Source organism: Anopheles gambiae, chromosome 3, assembly GCF_943734735.2.
Source record: "Anopheles gambiae chromosome 3, idAnoGambNW_F1_1, whole genome shotgun sequence".
In the NCBI taxonomy this organism is placed as follows: domain Eukaryota; kingdom Metazoa; phylum Arthropoda; class Insecta; order Diptera; family Culicidae; genus Anopheles; species Anopheles gambiae.
In genome coordinates, this window is record NC_064602.1 from 31113720 (window position 1) to 31131819 (window position 18100).

The window sequence follows — 18100 nt, forward strand, 5'->3', positions numbered from 1 at the left end:
TTCCACGCCGTGAGCTAATTTTCTTTTCGTGAGAGGAGAATTGAGAATCTCTTTGAAATGAAAAGAGAACGAGAGAGAGAGAGAGCTTGTGTGTATGGATCGAAAGGTCGCGCCCTGTTTTGTCGCTCTCGACCAAACGCTCCGGAGTTTCGGCGCGCGCGTCAGTACGTATTGAGAAACCGCACGGGATAGTATCGCGTGGAAAAGCGTGAAGCAACACCCCTCGGAACGTTGTCCGTGCAGGTGTGTGTGTGTTTGTGGTTGTGAAGGAAAGGAAAAAGCGGTGTAATAGGAAAATCCTTGCACATTGCTCATAAGTGTAGTGGAATGTGTTTGTAGAATTCGAGGTTTTTTGCTGCAAATTGTCATGCTATGAACCTTGTTTGTGTCATCCCGGTTTGTGGAAATGCTGTATTCACTTACGAGCATCTAAACAGCCAGTGGTTCTAAAGAAAAGAACGTGTGTTTGGTCGTCCTCCACTCAGCACCCTCTGTTTCGTGCGTTCTAATAGGCAAAAAAGTGGAAACGAATCTCTTCCCCCGTCCGTTTTTCCTTCAGTGTAGTGTCATTACAACACATTCTGCACTGCAAACGTGTACGAAGCCCGTGTAAAAGTGCATTCAAAATTTCGCAACCAACACGAAGAAAAAACGTCCCCGAACGCTCTTCGCTGCGGCCGCTGTGTCTGTGTGTAATTGGATGTGATATTTTAATTAATTCGCCATTCTTCAAGCCACGGTTCTACATATCCCCGCGGCAGCTTGCTGGTAAGTGAAGGGTACGGTCATGTTCGAGGATGGGTAAGGTGTCAACAACAGTGAGGTTGTTTTTTTATACGAGAATCGACAGAGAAGGATAGAAGAAATAAAAAAAAATCGAGCAAGACAAGCGCCATTACATGCAAGATGTGTCGGATTTTCACGCCGGTTGGGACATGCTTTATCTTGATTCCTTTTAAATGTGTTTTTAAGAAGATTACACTATTTCTCATATAACGGTGTAACATTACATTTAATGTAGTAATATTCCCACAAACTCTACTTCGATTGCTCAATTTCGTATGCATTGCGTATCGGCAGAGCAGCGGCGACAAAACACATTAACGTCTCTCACACAATCAACCGTGTACCGCCCCGTCCGCGTAGCGTGTTGTATCGATACTCCATGGAGTATGCGCTTTGAGATCACGCTCTCGTCCTACACGCGGAACCCCGAATCTTCCCCCAAGCACACACACACACACATTTTCCTTGCTCCTCACACATCACAGGGCTACGCGTGCAAGGAGACCGCGTACAGCAACATCCCGGTCCGCGTAGAGTGGGAATGTGATGACGCAAACCGAACGCAAGCACAGCACTGTGGATCCGAACGACCGAAAGGCTTCTCAACACGGTGGTAGTGTCCTTAACATGAACCGAGCACTTTTTGGCGCCACATTGTCTTTGGCGTGACATGCAGTTGGCCTTTTGTAAGGGTTTGCTGCCTGGCATTAGGGCACACACAGAAACGATTGAAAATTGGGTAATTTTGTGAAACGTTCGCGTGACCAGCTGCAATTACCAAAAAAGGGGGTTGGGGGGGAAGGGAGCTTTCCCGGTGCAACAGGAACATCGGGGATACCGGGGTTTCGAAGGGCCAAGTGACCAGGATCTGAAGCAGACGATGATTTGCATTGCAAAATAGCCATCACGACTGCGTGAAATGCTGTTGATGTGTTGAAATAGGAACCGGGTCCTTCTCGTCCGTTCGATATGGCAGTGCGTTTTGGGACGCCCGTTCTGGATGGCAGCTGATTGACTGGTTTGCTGATGACCGGGTTGATACAATCATTTGAGATGTTTCGGTGCAGTTGTTCCGCTTCGAAGAGAGGATCACTGTGGTGTACACGATTATCAATTAGTGGTTGGCTGGGCGGATGAATGAGATTGTGCAAATGGACGCCTATAGGAAGTACATTATGGATCAAAATGAAATCAAACATGTGAGTGGTTTAAGCACTCTTTTAATTAAAAAATCTTGCTCCATCAAACTAATTTTAGATTATTAGGAGTGAAATTCAATCATTTTACTGATTCAGAGAAAACAGCGCCTAAATGTATGCAAAACGTGTTTTGGTATGCTTCATTAGATTTACTTTGACTTTCTTTTTTCGATTCTATTGAAAGTAAAAATTAAAAGAAGACTCAATCGAAATAAATTTATTGTTAAAGTCTTGATTGTTTAATGCTTAAATCTAGATAATTAATAACATAAAATAGTTAAACTGTTCATTGTGTCGCGAAACAAACAAATTAACTTAAAAAAGACTAAAAAAGGTCAAGCTACTTACTACTTTTCCTTCTAAAATGCCGTTAAGAATATCAAAAATATTTAACATTTTTTTAGAAGAGTTGAAAGTGTAGCCATCCCATGAACAGCCAAGAAAAAGCCAAAAACTAATTGTCAAAAAAGGCAAAAAAATCAAAACTATTTTGCTTTACTATTATATATTCTATTTATTCACTGAATTTAGAATCAGCTGAAATTGTAATCGTTACCATTAATTACTATTAAAACATCGCTTGTTCTTTTAATAAAGTTAAAGCTTTGTGTATTTTAAACTATATGCAAAAAAAAACATTTTGATGATATACTGAGGCACTCCCATGTTCTGAACCTGTGGAAGTAAATGCAACATCCAATTTCAACTCCTTATTGTTAACGAACGGCAGCGCACTCCGATGTCTATTGAAACACAACTCAACCTTACACCACCACATGCCAAGACATAACCACTTCAAGACTCAATAAACAATACCGCACGATGAGCTACACTAATTGTGTGCCGTGACGGTGACACCTACCTATCGATTCTGAGAAAAAATGTGTGTACACGCACACTCTGCACGAACAGCATTACGCTATGATGGTCTAATTTTAACAAGCATTTGTCACGCTTTTCGGGGCGAACGTTCAAGAAGCGAATGAAGCGAAAAGAATATAATATTTAAACAACATACCGTACTAATCGGTATGCCAACAGATTAAAATCTCGTTTGGCGTCCCTTTCGAACGCTTCGGCCGTATGCTTTTCATACCGTGTCAGATGCTGTTAGCGCCATCATAAAGTGTGAAGCTTGTGTGATGGTAGATTCCCTACCTGAAGCAGCAAGACATATGCGCATTTATATGAGCAGGGACACTTGTTTCAACACTCTGCAAGATGCACTTGAAATGCATTGCCTAGTGGATTCTCTTTCCTTTCTAGCCGATTCGTTTCGCTATGGTTCGTTTCGCAATCTCTGAAGGGACGAGGCTTATGGTGAGAAGCAGAAACAACGTGCGGCGTGTTCAGGTGGCGAAAGAATCGGGCGTAGTTGTTTCTGCTAAAAATAAGCTGCTCTATCGTCTTTGGGCCGATTCTCAAAGGTGCTCTTGATACGGCGGAAAGGTTGGTCCGTACGGTCCACCAAGCAGCCTAGCCGTTGTTTGCCACAGGTTCGGCGGCATCTTTTGCTCTCCTTCTCATACCTCAACCTCCATCTCAAACCTCCCTTTGCAGCTGAGTTCGTTCACACGCGGTTCTCTCAAGTGTGTGCAAAAAGCGGTCGTTTGGCAGAATCTGTTTTTTCTTTGCTTTGGTCGGCCCCGTCAATGGTCGGCCGTGAATTTATGAATCACTTAAACGGCGTCGTACATCATGCTGTTGTATGAATTCAATTCAAACGAGAGAGAGAGAGCAATGAGCGGAGGTAAACGGGCGATAAGAATGCAAATGATGGGTACGAAATCGGCACGATCAGCATTTTCTATCGAATCACCTCCAAAAAACGACCCAATCCATCTTCGGTAGGCGAGTGAAGAAGTGTATCGATTGCACATTAGCTACGGGATAGATCTAGGAAAATAAACATACGCTTTGTATGTTTATCCATTTTTTAGCCGTGTTGAAAGGGAGGAAGAGAGAGAAGGGTTCTTTGTAAGGTAGAGTGCGTTTTTTGGTCGTCAGAAAACGATCAAACCGGTGTGAGTAAAAATAAAAATACACACTTGAAAGGGAAAAGTACACCTGCAGCGAGCACGGGTTTGTTCCGTTCGGCATCATTTGGTTGAGCTGCTGGAAGCCAATCAAGGGAATGATAGTTTCATATTATGTTTCCCAATAAGTAAAGAAATATTTAAAGTCATGGAAAGTATTTGATTAACAATCACAAAGCCAACATACAACGAAAAAGTCCGATATTATGAAAGAATGTTGACTATAAACGTTTTCATTCTAATTTGTGAGATAAATTAAATGTTGAATCTGGAAAGGATTTGGTTTTCTTTGTCTCTGAGTTGGAATCGACAGTAAATTACAATAAAATGATAAACTCATTAAATATTACAAACAATTTTAAATAATGACAGTTTAATAATGAAAAATAATAATAAATATAATAATTAAATTTAAAAATAAAAATAATAATAGTAATAATAATAATTATAATAATAATAATAATAATAATAATAATAATAATAATAATAATAATAAAAATAATAATAATAATAATAATAATAATAATAATATTAATAATAATAATAATAATAATAATAATAATAATAATAATAATAATAAAAATTAATAATAATAATAATAATAATAATAAAAATAATAATAATAATAATAATAATAATAATAATAATAATCATAATCATAATAATAATATTAATAATATTAATAATAATAATAATAATAATAATAATAATAATAATAATAATAATAATAATAATAATAATAATAATAATAATAATAATAATAATAATAATAAAAATAAAAATAAAAATAATAATAATAATAATAATAATAATAATAATAATAATAATAATAATAATAATAATAATAATAACAATAATAATAACAATAATAATAATAATGCTAACAATAAAAATAATTACAATAATTATAATAATAATTTGTTAAAGTTTTATAGCTAAAATTTCATTAAAATTTAATTAAAATTAAAGTCCCATTCATTTAGGCCTCATTTATCTCTTCCTTTTCCATTCCTCATTTCTTTACAGCAATTAACCAGTTCACTTTCCGGAGCTATTCCCTTGCCCTTCAAACGACAATATAATTGCATTGGAATTGCATCAAATGCTCCACCGACAATAGCATTCCCCAGCGAAAGAAGGAAAAGTTCACCGAAGCAACTCTCCTCACCGCTTTTCCTCATGCAGCTTGAGTAGAAAAAAAAGCTGCAACGGAGAAAATAACTACTCAGCAAAAGAAGAAAAAATACTGAAAACAACAGCAACGCGAAGAGAAAATGTCCAGCAACGACAGCACACCGTTGAACAGCCCGCGGAAAATCTTCGGCAAAACCGCGACGCTCGACAATAATGCAATGCTCGAGTACGAGATGAACAAAAATCTAGGTCAGCTTGCGAACAATCCAACCATGCCTTAGCTGCACATTTCAGTGCTTGTGAGTTTGTGGGTTTTATAACGCTTTTTCTATCTCCTTTTCCATTTCAATCTATCGCTGTGTCAATTGCCCCGTTCCGGGATGCTGCTGGGATATTCCCCTTGTTTCTGCTTACCCCAAACACAGATGTCAAGTTTCGCGAGAAGGCAGACAAGGAGCTGGGCGAAACGGGGGGCGAGCTGACGTACACGAAGATCCGGCAGCTGCGGCAGCAGCTCAACATCTACAACGAGAACCATCAGCGTGCGCTTGGCTGCCGGCGGGACGATTCGTTTCTGTTGCGATTTTTACGCGCCAAAAAGTTTGACGTCGAGAAAGCGTTCAAAATGGTAAGTGGTTTTAAGCGGCAGCAGTGGAGCTGGCAGGTCTAGGATTTGCATCTCAATTCGTTGGGCTTTCTGCTCCTTTCCCACAGATGCAAAAGTACTACAAGATGAAGGAGGAGTATCCGGAGATTTTCAAAGTGTCCCCACCGTCCGAGATGAAGTTTATGCTCGAGATGCAAATACAGACGATGCTGCCGAAGAAGGACGAGCACGGCCGGCAGATCTACCTGTTTCGTGTCGGTGCGTCCACTGCCCGAATTGCTGATGTGAATGTGAATGTGTGCCACTTACATTGGTTTGTCCTTTTTTTTCTCCAGAAAAATGTGATCCGTACAAAATTCCGGTAGATTATGTGTTTCGAAGCAATGTGCTCGCGCTGGAGGACGCTGTCCGCAGCCCGGAAACCCAAATCGGGGGCTTAGTGGTGCTGCTGGACATGGCCGGACTGGGATTTGCTCACGCTAGGTAAGCCCAACCGAATGGAGCAATTTCAAGTGCCACCTTTTCACTCTCTTTCCACAACACACATCCACAGGTATCTTTCACCCCATCTGGCGAAGAAAACGGTCGAGGTGGTGCAGGAAGCGTTTCCGCTGCGCTTCAAAGCATTCCACGTGCTGCACGAACCGTTCTACTTCGATGCAATACTGGCCGTGCTGAAACCATTCCTGAAGGATAAGATCCGACGGCGGGTAAGTATCCCTTTCATCCGCTGAGCGCTTAAAAGCTCTCCAAAAACAAAAAAAGCTGACCACTTCTGTTCTCCCGTCCCGCAGATACACCTGCACGGCAGTTCGCTGAGCTCGCTGCACAAGTACGTTTCGAAGGATCTGCTGCCGGCTGAGTACGGTGGCAACCTGGGCCCGTTCGACAACACCGAATGGCGCCAGACGATACTGGACAACGAGCAGTACTTTATCGATCTGGAGACGTACAACCATCTGTCGGAGAGCTGCTACCAGCTCGGCGGCGATGGTGATGCGGAAAGCATCGACAGCCTACAGTTTGGCGACACGGAAACGGAGGACAGCGAGTTCGACGAGGACGATCGGCGGGTGCTGAGCCCGAAGCGGAACGCACGCTCGATACAGAACATTGAGGAGATTTTCCTGAAGAACGGGTACGACGGGATGGCCCCCGGGGTGACGGGGCCGGATTTGGAGAAGGAGGTGGAAGAGCTAAAGTAAAGGGAGGGAGGAAGGTATCATACTTTAAAGTACAAGGTGGCTTAGTGCGAAGCGAGCTTGCAAAAAACAAAGCGGGGGGGGGGTTAGGTTTTGGCTTGTCGAGCATCGTATCGCAAGTATTAAGTATGCGCAAACTGAAGGCGACACTGATAAGCATCGTGTAGTCAATTTAATGTTTAGATTTTATTTAATTAAAGGGTTTAATTGTAATTTATCATTAGTTCCTCCTGATTAAGGTAATGAACTGGCTTTTGGTTGACGAGCTGATTAGGAAAATGTAAGCTGATTTTATCAAAACTCTATTAAGGGCTTTATGCAGACTGTTTGCTTTCCACGTGATAGACAATTACGAATGAGCGAGAGAGAGAGAGAGAGAGAGAGAAGAAAAACCATGAAATCGACCGTAACTGGTTTGTCTAACGATAACCTTAGTCAATTTAGAACGGGTCACATGAATATTATATATTTTTTCCAGTGGCATAGACAAGTGAAGCGAAAAAAGAAGAGAGAAGAAAAGTTGGTCCGTCTTTTGTCAGTTCAAGGCATAGCACTTTTTAGTTCAATTAAATCAATGGCAATTTGGAATGCAAATTGCAAACGACAAGCTGTCGGCCAACTGTGGTTTGCAATGTTGGCCGAAAGCTACATTGATAGGTGAAGGAGAGTGTGAGTGTATTGTTGGCTAAGTTTTTACTTCTTTGTGACGTACGTCAACGATAGTCAATTTAGTCTAAGTGCCACCACTGCTAAAACTTATTCCAACATAGCGCGCGAGGCAAGAGGGAAATGACGCACAAACAAACAAACAAACAAACATACAAACAAACTTACAAAACAAAATCGTACACCAAACGTAGCGATACGTCTGAAACCCCGTTCCCCGTTGTTACGATACTCAAATGTTACACAAAAAACAATCAGAAATACAATTAGACAGAAAAGAAAAGAGCAAATCATTGCTACCATATTTAGCTAGCGCCCTGTTTGCTATTCACATTTTGCGTCAATAGAGAAGTATTTAAAAAATGGCGAGAATAGAATCAAATCAAACAAAAAAATAATAAACCAATTCTAATGTCACTAGCGATTGTTGATTGAAGTTTAGCCACGTAATTGAATGAAGCAAACACAAATAGCAATTAAAATCTATTTTCGCTCAAACATCAAAAACGCTAACTTTTATTTGATTTATTTATTATGCAACCGAACTCATGCGACAACCCAATAGAAGTGTTCTTTCTTTCCTGCCAACACTCAACAGAACTCATCCGTGGTTTCCCACTTTTGAGTGCCATTTGTGTGGGGAAATCTATCTAAGTAGGTGCTCATTTTCATCAACCTCTAATGGGTGAGCGACGCTAGGGAGAAAGTGGTTAAATATTTCTCAGCAAACGAACACTCTTGGGCAGCACGGGGAGATCCGTTGCTATAAATCAAACACACACAGGGAGAGCACTTTTCGCTGACTGAATGTGCTGAGTAGTGAAAGTTGTTTGTATACAATGATGTGCCCAAGCGTACCTATCCACCCACGTAACGAGGTGGATCTTATTTGTTTTTGTTTTTGTATTTTTCTATTCATAGCTGCTAATACTCTTCAATTTGTTAAGAATGCAGAATGAAAGAAAATTTGTAAGAAAAATTGCATAAATTTAGGCGAAGTGTACGTGTAGGAAGGTTTTGAGAATAAATACGCCTTACAGTATGCAATTTACTGAACATAATTTTGTTTGTATCGTTTTGTTGACGATTTATATGTTTTTTACAAAATACTTTGGAAAAATAACAACAAAATAGTTTAAATTATTCAAAAAATGCTTCACTCATGGGAGTTTTTTCCTCCCATAGCTAACAAAGATAACAACTAAATGTCATTTATCAAACAACACTGCTCCACATTCTAGAAACGAATCCTCCGAACACCGTCCGAGACCATGTGTCTGCGTCTTCTCTCGCTTGCTCTCTCAAAACTCACCACCAAAAAATCCGAGCTCCGCTCGCTCACCAGCTCTTACTAGTCACTCACACCGGACTTTAGTACACAGGCACGCGAAAAAGCGGAAAACGCGCTCTCACAAAAAGGAAAAACACCTTTACCACTCTCTCTCTCTCTTGGCCAGGGCTAGCTCTCTTACACGAAAGGTTCGCTCGCATCCAGGTGTGGTGAAACGGTCGCTTGCTTCAGTCTGTGAGTAAAGTTTGCCATCCTTGGACGTGTCCGTGTCCGGTGCTGTGTGACCAGCTCGCAACACACACACACAAACACCGAGCCTCCCACCCCATACTGTGTGTCTGTGCGCGTGTATGTGTGCGTTTCTAGGCTAGTGGTGGTGCTCCTGGTCTGCATGCGGACGGAAGGGTAAATGTCTGCGTCCTCCATTTTGTGCCACCGTCGCCACCGTTTGCACCGCCAGCCGAGTGTGTCTAGGAGTGTGTATGTGTGAAGCGTTTGGTGTCGCTGTTGGTGCCCTTTGGTGCTTTTGCTTTGATTTCTCCAATGCTGGTGCTTCCCAAAACGGCGGCCTGCCCGCTCGCCACAGCACAAGGGCCGTAAAAAAACCCGCGTGCCGATCTAGCCCAGCCAATCAGTTAACCCCCAGCGGGGCAGAAGGCCCCGTTAGTTAGGGCACGAAACGAATAAAACGAAACGAGGAGCAAAACCGGGCGACACCAGACCAGACGCAAAACCGTTTCACAACGAGTGGCAACGCGAGCGTGCGTTATCAGGGCCCCGGGAGTTTATGCTGTCGCCACCACCCTTCCAAAACCCACCCTCCTAGGTTGTGTGTGGGTGTCTGGAAGGCGTAGTGCGTACGTGTGTGTGTGTGTCTGTGTGTTTGTGTTTGCTCAAGTGTTGGTGCTGTTTGGATGGTGGAGGATATCCCTTTCGTGCCGTCGAGCCTACGCCGGGTGGGGATGGTAACCAATGTATTCCACCCAGCCCAGCGTTCTTACTCGGGCGGAATAGGGAGCTATACCAAGCGGGCCAGAACGGAGAAGAGGCTCGAGCAGCTCGTTCGTTGGTGAGGTTGTAATTTACATGTCTCGATTTACACCACCGCGCCAAAGAGAAAGCTCGCGAAAGCGACGCCAAAAAGAAAGCAAACCACGGAATTACGTTACATAATCGGATTCTTATCAATTCGCGCTCTGTAGCCCACACGGGCAAGCGAACCGCGAAGACTCGCGCGCACTTTCGTTTCGTTCATTGGTAAAGGAGTTTTCGGCACAAAGCCCTAGAATCGCTCACTTTCCGTTCCGTTTCGAACGGTTTTGGCTAGAACCAGTGTGGCTGAGTACCTCAGGAGGGGAGAGGAGGCTACTTGTGTGACCTCCCAACTTGTGTGTACGTGTGTGTGTGTATGAGTTTACCTTCTCCGGGGGTTACGGGGGAGCAAACAAGCAAACAAACCGTACCGCACAAGTGTTCTGCCCGTAGGTTTTGTTGCTTGGTGTTTGGTTGGAGGAGTTCTAAGCAAAGGCTCGTCGGCACTCTGTGGTGCACAACCTTTTAATGTCCTTTTCACCCTATGGCACCTATGGACCCATGGCAAAGAGGTAATGATGTAAAGTGATCCCCACGAGGTACGCTGCGTTGTACGTCGGAAGTAATGAAACTCGATGGTGCCTGTGCTGCTACCAAGGTCCTGTACACAGATCGATGATAATGGTGATAATATCGATCCAATCATGGTTGATGCCACACTGGATAAAGGTAGTTGAACGGTTCAAAGGACTGCCAGCAACGCACCGCTTCCCATTGGATCCTGTTCCTAGGCGGCACAGCAGGAGCATGATGCTAATAAAAGCGTCCAAGATGAAAAGGAGGCCTTGGGAAAACGCTCCCGAAAAAGCTCCTCAAATACAGGCTCCACATCTATCCCTATTAGCAGGCTTAAAGAAGCCCTGCACAACTTTTTGCTCGACTCGTGCTTTCAGAGTAAAGTCTATTCTGCTCTACACGCTTCAGGGCAGCTGGGGACATTGCCTCCTTTTATTTTCGGCCGACACTTGACAACCGGCAGGCACGATTAACGGGCAAATTATAGCTTGCCGGCGGGCCCGGTCACCGGACGATCGGGCCATTTCATCACGGAACCGGAGACCGATTACACGACGGGCGCTGCGGGCGACGTGCTGGTTCCATGAAAAACGCATTAAAATGCCTCGAGTGGCAAACGAATGGTCATATTCATCACACAGTGCGATGGGGAGGGAGACAGAGACGCGTGTACCAGACTGCCAGTGGGTGGACATTTTCGGGTGCTATCGTAATAGGTTTACAATGTTATTAAGTGCCAGTAAAATGGAAATACAGTTGGTTGCTTTTCGGAGAGGAGCTTTGGGGCGGAGACATAAAGAGAGAGAGGATGAATGGAGTCTTGGGGTATAATATTCGTCCACAGGAGACTTCTAAAAGAGGCTGAAAATAGCAAGCTCGATATCAGACACTTGCAAGAGATGAATTGATCTGCTCAAAATTGATTGAAATTTGAATCATTGCTTAAGACGACATTCTGCATAAGCGATCAACTTCAGTAGTTTAGTTTGTGGTGTTGGTTTAGTTACCTTCACGAAAATTGAATGTTTTACATGCACCTTTGAATTGGAATGCTTTGTTATTCAATACACTAATCAAACCTGTGCCGAAATCTCATATAAAACAGCTCGAAAAAGCTTTCGTTGAGCCAAGTGTACATCGGCAGCTATCTACCAAACTCCAATTTCATGTCACCAATACGGGTAACTAAAAATACCATTTCGTGTTCAAATGACCCAAAAAGCAACCACGAAGAGAGGGTTTTTTTCAATTTCTCCTCTCTCTCCCTTTTTGCATCGCCTGCGTTCGCCATAAATAATCCAGCGTTTATTTAATCTATTCAACCACTCGGCGTGGACGTTGTTAACCCGATGCAAATACACTATTTTTGGAGGCCTTTTTATCACTCTAACCGCTTACCCCCCACCCCCTACAAATCCTTGGAGCCTTTGAATGGTACATCCGAGCACGTTTCTGCAATATCGCACTGAAATAACCACCGCCAACTCTGTAGTATCGATCTGTAGTCCTTCCAACAACCAAAAAAACCCCACTCTCCCATTTGATACAGGAAGGAACAACAACAACGGAAGCAAGCCAAAAAAAAGGCTCACAGGCTGCAAGGACAGATCCGAATAGCATCCACACAAGGACGGAAAGTCAATGTATGTCAATATGTATCCATCGCACATTCGTTCGATTACAATTCCGTGCACTTTTGTGGCCCCGTAGGGAGGATATTGCAAGGCAGGCGGACAACGAAACCAACGATACAACAGACAAATGGCTTTCCTTTTTGCAGTGGAGTTTGGTCCGAGATCAACCAAATCAAGCGTGCCTGTATGCGTGTGTCTATGTGATGCGCGAATGTATGTGTGTGTGTGTGTGTGTGTGTGTGTGTGTGTGTGTAAAGAAAATTATTTAACTTGCTAAAATATTCATCTCCAGCGACAGTTGCGTCAGTCTGTTACACATTCCACTCTCTGCCATATGGTGAAGCGCAATGCGAAGGAGAGTGGAGCGATTGTGTGGGTTTGATTTATGGGAAACATTTTGCATCAAATTCCGTTCGTAATAGATCATCTCTAATTGAGACGTTGAGTGGGTTGAGGGTGTTTGCAATTTTCCTTTTACCTTTTTATTTACTTCCCCCACTTACTGGCGGTGTGGAACTTTCAATGGAACGATGTAACTCATTGAGTGATTTGTGTTGTTTTAATTCAATTAAAAAAGAAATGAGTGTCTTAATTAATTAAAAAAGGTCAATTATAAATAGAAACCACATCAAAAAGATATTCTGCAAACATCCATAAAGGCCACCTAATTAACTGCACAATTCAAAGCTTTTTCATACTAATGGTGTTGGAAGACGAAATTCTGTTTAAATAAACTAAATTAAACCTCTTCCAAAACGCTCCTCCACCTCTTTCATCAAACAACCCCAAAGCAGTCCAAACAAAACTTCCTTAAATTCACACAAGCACAAGGCGAAGAAAGTTTGATTTCAATCAATACCAAAAACACCCCATACATTAGCGACCGAAACGTCCGTGCCTGTGAAGCATCCAAGTAAGCCCTAATGGCGCACCCGAATACACATATCCCTGCTCGAGAATGGGGAGACATCCATTTTGGGGAGAAGAGGAAACAAAAAAAAAAAAGAGAGCACAAGCAATCGAAACCATTCGCCTTATTTATCTTCGAAAACAACTCCAGCCGAATCCAAAAAAGGGGGAGGGGAGGGGAGAAGGTCCCTGCAACGGATCGGACCGGGACACAGTGAATCGAACCATGGCATGGCTCTTGTCTTGATTGCCATCTTGTTAGCAATAAATTCACCGTCCGTGATTCGTCCGACCCCATTAGAGGAAGTGAAGCGAGCAAAACTTTTTCCTCCGGACAAACAAACTGATAAGAAGTTTATGGTCTATCGGTGTATGTGTGTGTGTCTGAGTTGCTGAAAGCCAGTAGTTTAGCATATAATTTTGCTATCCATGCTGTCCTCGGCTTCGCCTAGATTGAGACGCCCGTCACCAAAGGGGGAATGGGAGAGTGCAAAACGAAGTTACGCCCGCTAATGTCGCTCCGACTTCCGGTACGGCACTTTCATTACTCGTGAAGTAAATCGGGACCCAGATTGCAGCAGCTGCAGCAGCAGCAGTTGTTAGTGCGAATAAAATTTAATTTTCCACCTTTCCTTAGCTGCACAACGGCGGCACAAAAGTTCTGCTCAGCTCTGCGAAATGCGAAAGTATGCAAATGTAAATCTGAAACGGCAGCGGAAGATCTTCGCTCTGGTGCTTAAGATGGGGAGGAGAGCTTTTAAGCTACCTAGAAGGGAGATAGAGGAGTGGTAACAAGCACGTCAGTTTAATGAAAAAAGAACTCTAAAGCACACTACAGCTAAGGTAACGGTTCGCTTTACTGTGTGCACGTTTCAAAGTGTAATTCTCGCAGCTTTTGCTCGTGATATTGTGCCAGTAACTTTCTCATTCCCAAGTGTCCCATCAGGGCTGCAACAAAAAAAGGGCTGCAAATCATCATCAGAACCGGATGTTTTTCCCGCTCGGTAAACAGATCCAGATCCTCCGAACGCCAGCCATTCATTCATTTTCGTAGCAAACATTTACTAACCCCCGAGAGCTGAGCTGATTCCTAACCTAACAGCCGTTTCGTCCGTAACGTTGTGAGTTCTAATATACCAGACCCAGATTCTGCTGCACGAACAGAAACAGAAAACCCGGCTTGGAAATGGGACACTACCTCACATTTATTCATCCCTCTCCGCTCCATGCCCAGGGAGCATCTTAATTGCTTTCCACCGAAGCCAGGGAAGCATCATCGTGCTGCTGTGCCGAGATGTGAATGGTGATGCATGTGGGATTTTAGGGGGGGGGGAGGAATGAAAGAAGAGCAAAATAGTTAGCCGATCTGGGGCAAGCTGGTAATGGAGGAAGATGGGTTTTCTTTCTCCCACTCCTTCTACGTTTCATTACTGCGGAAATGGAGCGCAATAAGATTGCCATCATATCCACTTACACTTGACCCAATGGATGGCCTGTGCTGTCGCTGTTGCTGTTGCTACTTGGCTTGACTTCAAGATTCCAATGTCTAGATGTTGAACCTAGCTCCAAAATCATACGCTTCAAGCAAAAATACGGTACGGAAACATCACTCACCTTTGATGATGAGGTGTAACATCTTTTCCTCATTTCCTGCCACTGAATAATTCATCCGATGGTCTTTTTTTGTTCGGGGCCAAAAATGTGTCACTCTTCCTTGGGTGTGTGTCATCTTAATCCGGCCCATAATTGAACCTCATCGTGTGTCAAAATTCCAGCCAGTTATTTTTTAAAAATCCTCTCAATCTTCAAATCGAAACGCCGGAAGCTTGACCGTCATTAGCGCATGATTAAGTGACCTTCCCTGTGTGTGTTTGGGTTCAAGATCAGTACAGCGCTGGAATGCTGTGCCCGGGGTTGGATATTTTCTGTGTGACCACCGTTTCCTTGCGGTCAGGAATGGGAACTATGCCTTCCATGCTAACACTTTAATGTGGAAAAAGAATGAAAGAAAAACCTTCTCACCGTGGCTAATCCTTCCGTGAATATTGTCCAGAGTGCGGGAGTGAAAGTACAAGAACGTTGGGATGCGATTTAGCACTTCCCTCAGTGAAAGAGGGAAGCTAGGGTGTCAGCAACGTAGGTCAAGTATTTTTAGTGGAAAAAACCCCTTCGTGCCAGACACACATTTTCGACCACAGCCAACCGCGGGACCGAGAATGTGGGCCTGCGAATTCTCAACCGAACCGAACGCTGTTGACAGTGCTGACCTTTCAATGGTTATTATTTTTTGTCCATAAGGCCTCGAGAATGTGTACCACACACACACACAAGCACACAAGCACATAAACTGCCACAACAATTGAGTTTCCATGTAATCGACCATTTTTCTTCCACCACCTTTCGCTTCGTTTTCCTTCCAACCGCCCTCGTATTTGGTCGTCCAAAAAAGAAAAGGTATAGAAAAAGGCTTTCCATCTATTGATTTACGCCAAAGCCGGCCTGCCCTACCAAGGAAGCCCAAGGCAGCGGTGGCAAGTGAAGTGGTTTATGAACGGCTGTGCCAAAGCACACGAAATATATTAAGCTAATTGAATGGTCGAGTGCGCCAACGCTGTGCCAAGGATGTGCTCCGCCGTGGCAGCTGTGTACGGTGTTGTATGTTGACTGTAAACTTTGCAGACACTTTTCAACTCACCACCAACTGGCAACCGAAAAAATAGAGTTCTCGGGGGGAAAATCGGGGACATGGAGCGTGGAGGCCGCAACCAGAATCATAAATTTTATGTCGACCTCGAAAGCGGCGCATAATTGAAAGGTAACAGCAACAGTACGGATACCCCTCGGGGCATTCAGGCGTCAGGGAGGGAGAGGGGGGGGGGAGGGAGAAGGGGGAGGGATTGAAAGGGAGCATCATTTGGCACTAGGCACGAGCACAGTCGAGCCGAGCCGAGTGGCAAGAAGGGATGGAAATAATTAACAATACACCGCAGCTCAATAGATTATTTTCGCGCGCGGCGTGTGTAAACAAGGAATTCCCCCCTTTTTAACGCATAGGGGGCAAGGGAGAGGTAATGATTAGATCTATGAAAGTATATGTGTGTGTGTATGTGTGTTTGTGTACTTGTTTATAAATAGATAGTGTACGACGACCGCCTGCTACCCGTAAATTAACCACAAACCGTTGAGTAATGGTTGCAAAAAGGCTCGTGGAATTGTTCCAAACTGCAACCAGTTTGTTATCTGTTAACACACACAGACACACACATTTGCACACAGTGACGCACATTTTTATCCAACGAAAAGGGGAGGTTGGCAACGGGCGACGGGTGTAAGTAAAGGCACGAGCTGAGCAATAATATTATTTGCTACACGTGCCAGGGCGCGATGGAGCCGCCTGGTGGTTCAGCCGCGATGGAGACGCATGGTGCACCCGGTTAGAATTGCGGCACGCTTCCACTAATCCTGCTCGTTTCCGTGCTCGTTTCCGGTACGATGAGCGCTGAGTGAATACATTCCGTGAATGCAAACTGCGTTTCGCAGCCCCGGTTGTGTAGCGCGCCCGGGTATACGGATGGGAACCGTAAAATGTAATGTTACATTATTTGTAATGCCGTGTTTTCGGGGTTTTAGATCCACTCCCGCGGGGTCGGAACGGGATAATGCATCCATAAGCGCTCCGAGATCGTGTGGCATTTTGTTGTTGCTGTTTTAAAAGTTATAGAATAATAGAGGGGAGAGGGGTAAAAAATAAAATGTGCACACCCATGTACAGCTAAGAGCGAACAGTAACACGGTTCACGGAATTGGCTGGAGCTGAAGGGCGAGTGTGCGTGTGTGTGTATATGGGGGGGAGGAGGGTTTGCTCTTGCACAAGAAAAGTAAAGCGAGCGTGGAAATTTCGCATCAAAACCAACATGCTTTGAACTGCAGCATCAGCCATCGCTGGGAGAGGGAAACTTTCCAGGGGATGTTTTTCTCTGGTTGGTTGCCTTTATAAAACTGCAGTATAAAGTTGCTTGCGGCTTTGGTAGCAACAAAAAATGCTGTAGCATACACACCAAACTTCACAGGGTAAATGTTAAAAGGAATGGCTAGTGTGTGTGTGTGTGTGTGTAGCAACGTTTACAAACCCCGTTGCACTAAGAGTTGTTAATGTTATTCTGTGAATTTTCTGCACCACACAATGTATAAGGACAGCAATGTTTCCCCCATCCGACACAGAGCGCTTTCGGCATCCCAATTAAGCAAACTAACCACTCGGCGCCGTTTCGATGATGGAGTGTAGCAAAAGTGGGCTGACACAAACTTTTTCTAATTAGCATACATGCTGGGAGTAAATTAAAATGCTCCCCAAAAGCTTTTTTTTAACTTCATCACAACCACATTTCATGTTACCATAGAGTTAAAAATAAAATTACACTCTTCTGCATATTTTATTGAATTTAAATTGCACACCTATGCTACGGTGAAACAAACAGCTCACCTTTGAATCGCCATTTCTAATCTAAAGTGCTTCAATGCGAGCGCAAAAAAGATGGACGCAACCCATAATAAATATCAAACACCGTTATCAATTTCAATAGCAGTCAGGTGCAGATGTGAAACCGTACCTTTGCTCGGGTGATGGTCATAAAAAAACATCCGCATGTCGAAATGAAACCTTCTCCTCTGCGCGCTGTAGAGCCATGACGGGTGGCGTACTATAAGCGCTCACCGGGTTACGATCTTGATGATGGGCGGTCAGGTGTATCGGGAGAAACAAATCCACCATCACTCACCTCTTAAACTTCGCCCGAAAGCTCTAGAGAAATGATTTGTGTTGGAGATTTCTCCCTCTATTTTCCCATTGGCCCTCTCACTCTCAATTCATGCCTATTCTACCCACATATAACAGCTTCCGATGCGCAAAGCTGACACGTATTAGGAGGGTATATGATTGATTGGGCACGCGTAACGCGCGATTGCGTGCCGCGCTGTGCGGAGTAGAGCAGCAAAAAGCAGTTTCCTCCTTCTCTTTTTCAAACGGCA

At 43.7% G+C, this 18100-nt stretch overlaps 2 protein-coding genes across 2 annotated transcripts in view; both read left to right on the forward strand.

The window, feature by feature from the left end:
• The first annotated feature begins 34 nt into the window (after window positions 1-34).
• On the forward strand, window positions 35-7783 carry LOC1271243 (alpha-tocopherol transfer protein-like). Its single transcript, XM_061661268.1, has 7 exons — window positions 35-768; window positions 5048-5404; window positions 5581-5783; window positions 5870-6020; window positions 6098-6245; window positions 6316-6472; window positions 6557-7783. The coding sequence occupies exons 2-7, from the start codon at window positions 5296-5298 to the stop codon at window positions 6965-6967; spliced, it is 1179 nt and encodes a 392-aa protein (XP_061517252.1). The 5' UTR covers window positions 35-768; window positions 5048-5295; the 3' UTR covers window positions 6968-7783.
• Window positions 7784-9150: 1367 nt separating this feature from the next.
• LOC4578014 (adenylate cyclase type 3) overlaps window positions 9151-18100 on the forward strand; it is a 42702-nt gene continuing 33752 nt past the window's right edge. The window contains exon 1 of the mRNA XM_061655381.1: window positions 9151-9326. The gene's annotated coding sequence lies outside the window, so the exon portion shown is untranslated. The remainder of the gene's footprint in view (window positions 9327-18100) is intronic.